At 66.4% G+C, this 253-nt stretch overlaps 1 protein-coding gene across 1 annotated transcript in view; it reads right to left on the bottom strand.

Moving 5' to 3' along the window:
* APBA3 (amyloid beta (A4) precursor protein-binding, family A, member 3) overlaps positions 1-193 on the bottom strand; it is a 5,705-nt gene extending 5,512 nt beyond the window's left edge. Inside the window, exon 1 of the mRNA XM_010291541.1 lies at positions 51-193. Coding sequence (XP_010289843.1) covers positions 51-193 — 143 coding nt within the window. The remainder of the gene's footprint in view (positions 1-50) is intronic.
* Positions 194-253: the final 60 nt, after the last annotated feature.

Consider the following 253-nt stretch of genomic DNA (forward strand, 5'->3'; position numbering starts at 1 on the left):
TGCCCCCCAGAGGGGCTGTGCCAGTGCTCGAGGAAGGCAGTGGGCCCCACTCTGAGGTGGGTGTGTCGTCGCAGAGGTTGGGGTCGAGGGTCTCGAGCTGGGCCAGCAGGCCTTGGATCTCCGAGGGTTCATCATCTGCATCCTTGGTCCTGCCTAGGCGGGCGCTGACCTCAGAGGCCTCATCCAGCTCCATGCCTGTTGGGTCACTGCTGCTGGGGGCCTGCGGGTGTCCTGTGTCCCGAGGGGTGCTTCC

Source organism: Phaethon lepturus, unplaced genomic scaffold (genome assembly GCF_000687285.1).
Source record: "Phaethon lepturus isolate BGI_N335 unplaced genomic scaffold, ASM68728v1 scaffold46467, whole genome shotgun sequence".
Classification (NCBI taxonomy): Eukaryota; Metazoa; Chordata; class Aves; order Phaethontiformes; family Phaethontidae; genus Phaethon; species Phaethon lepturus.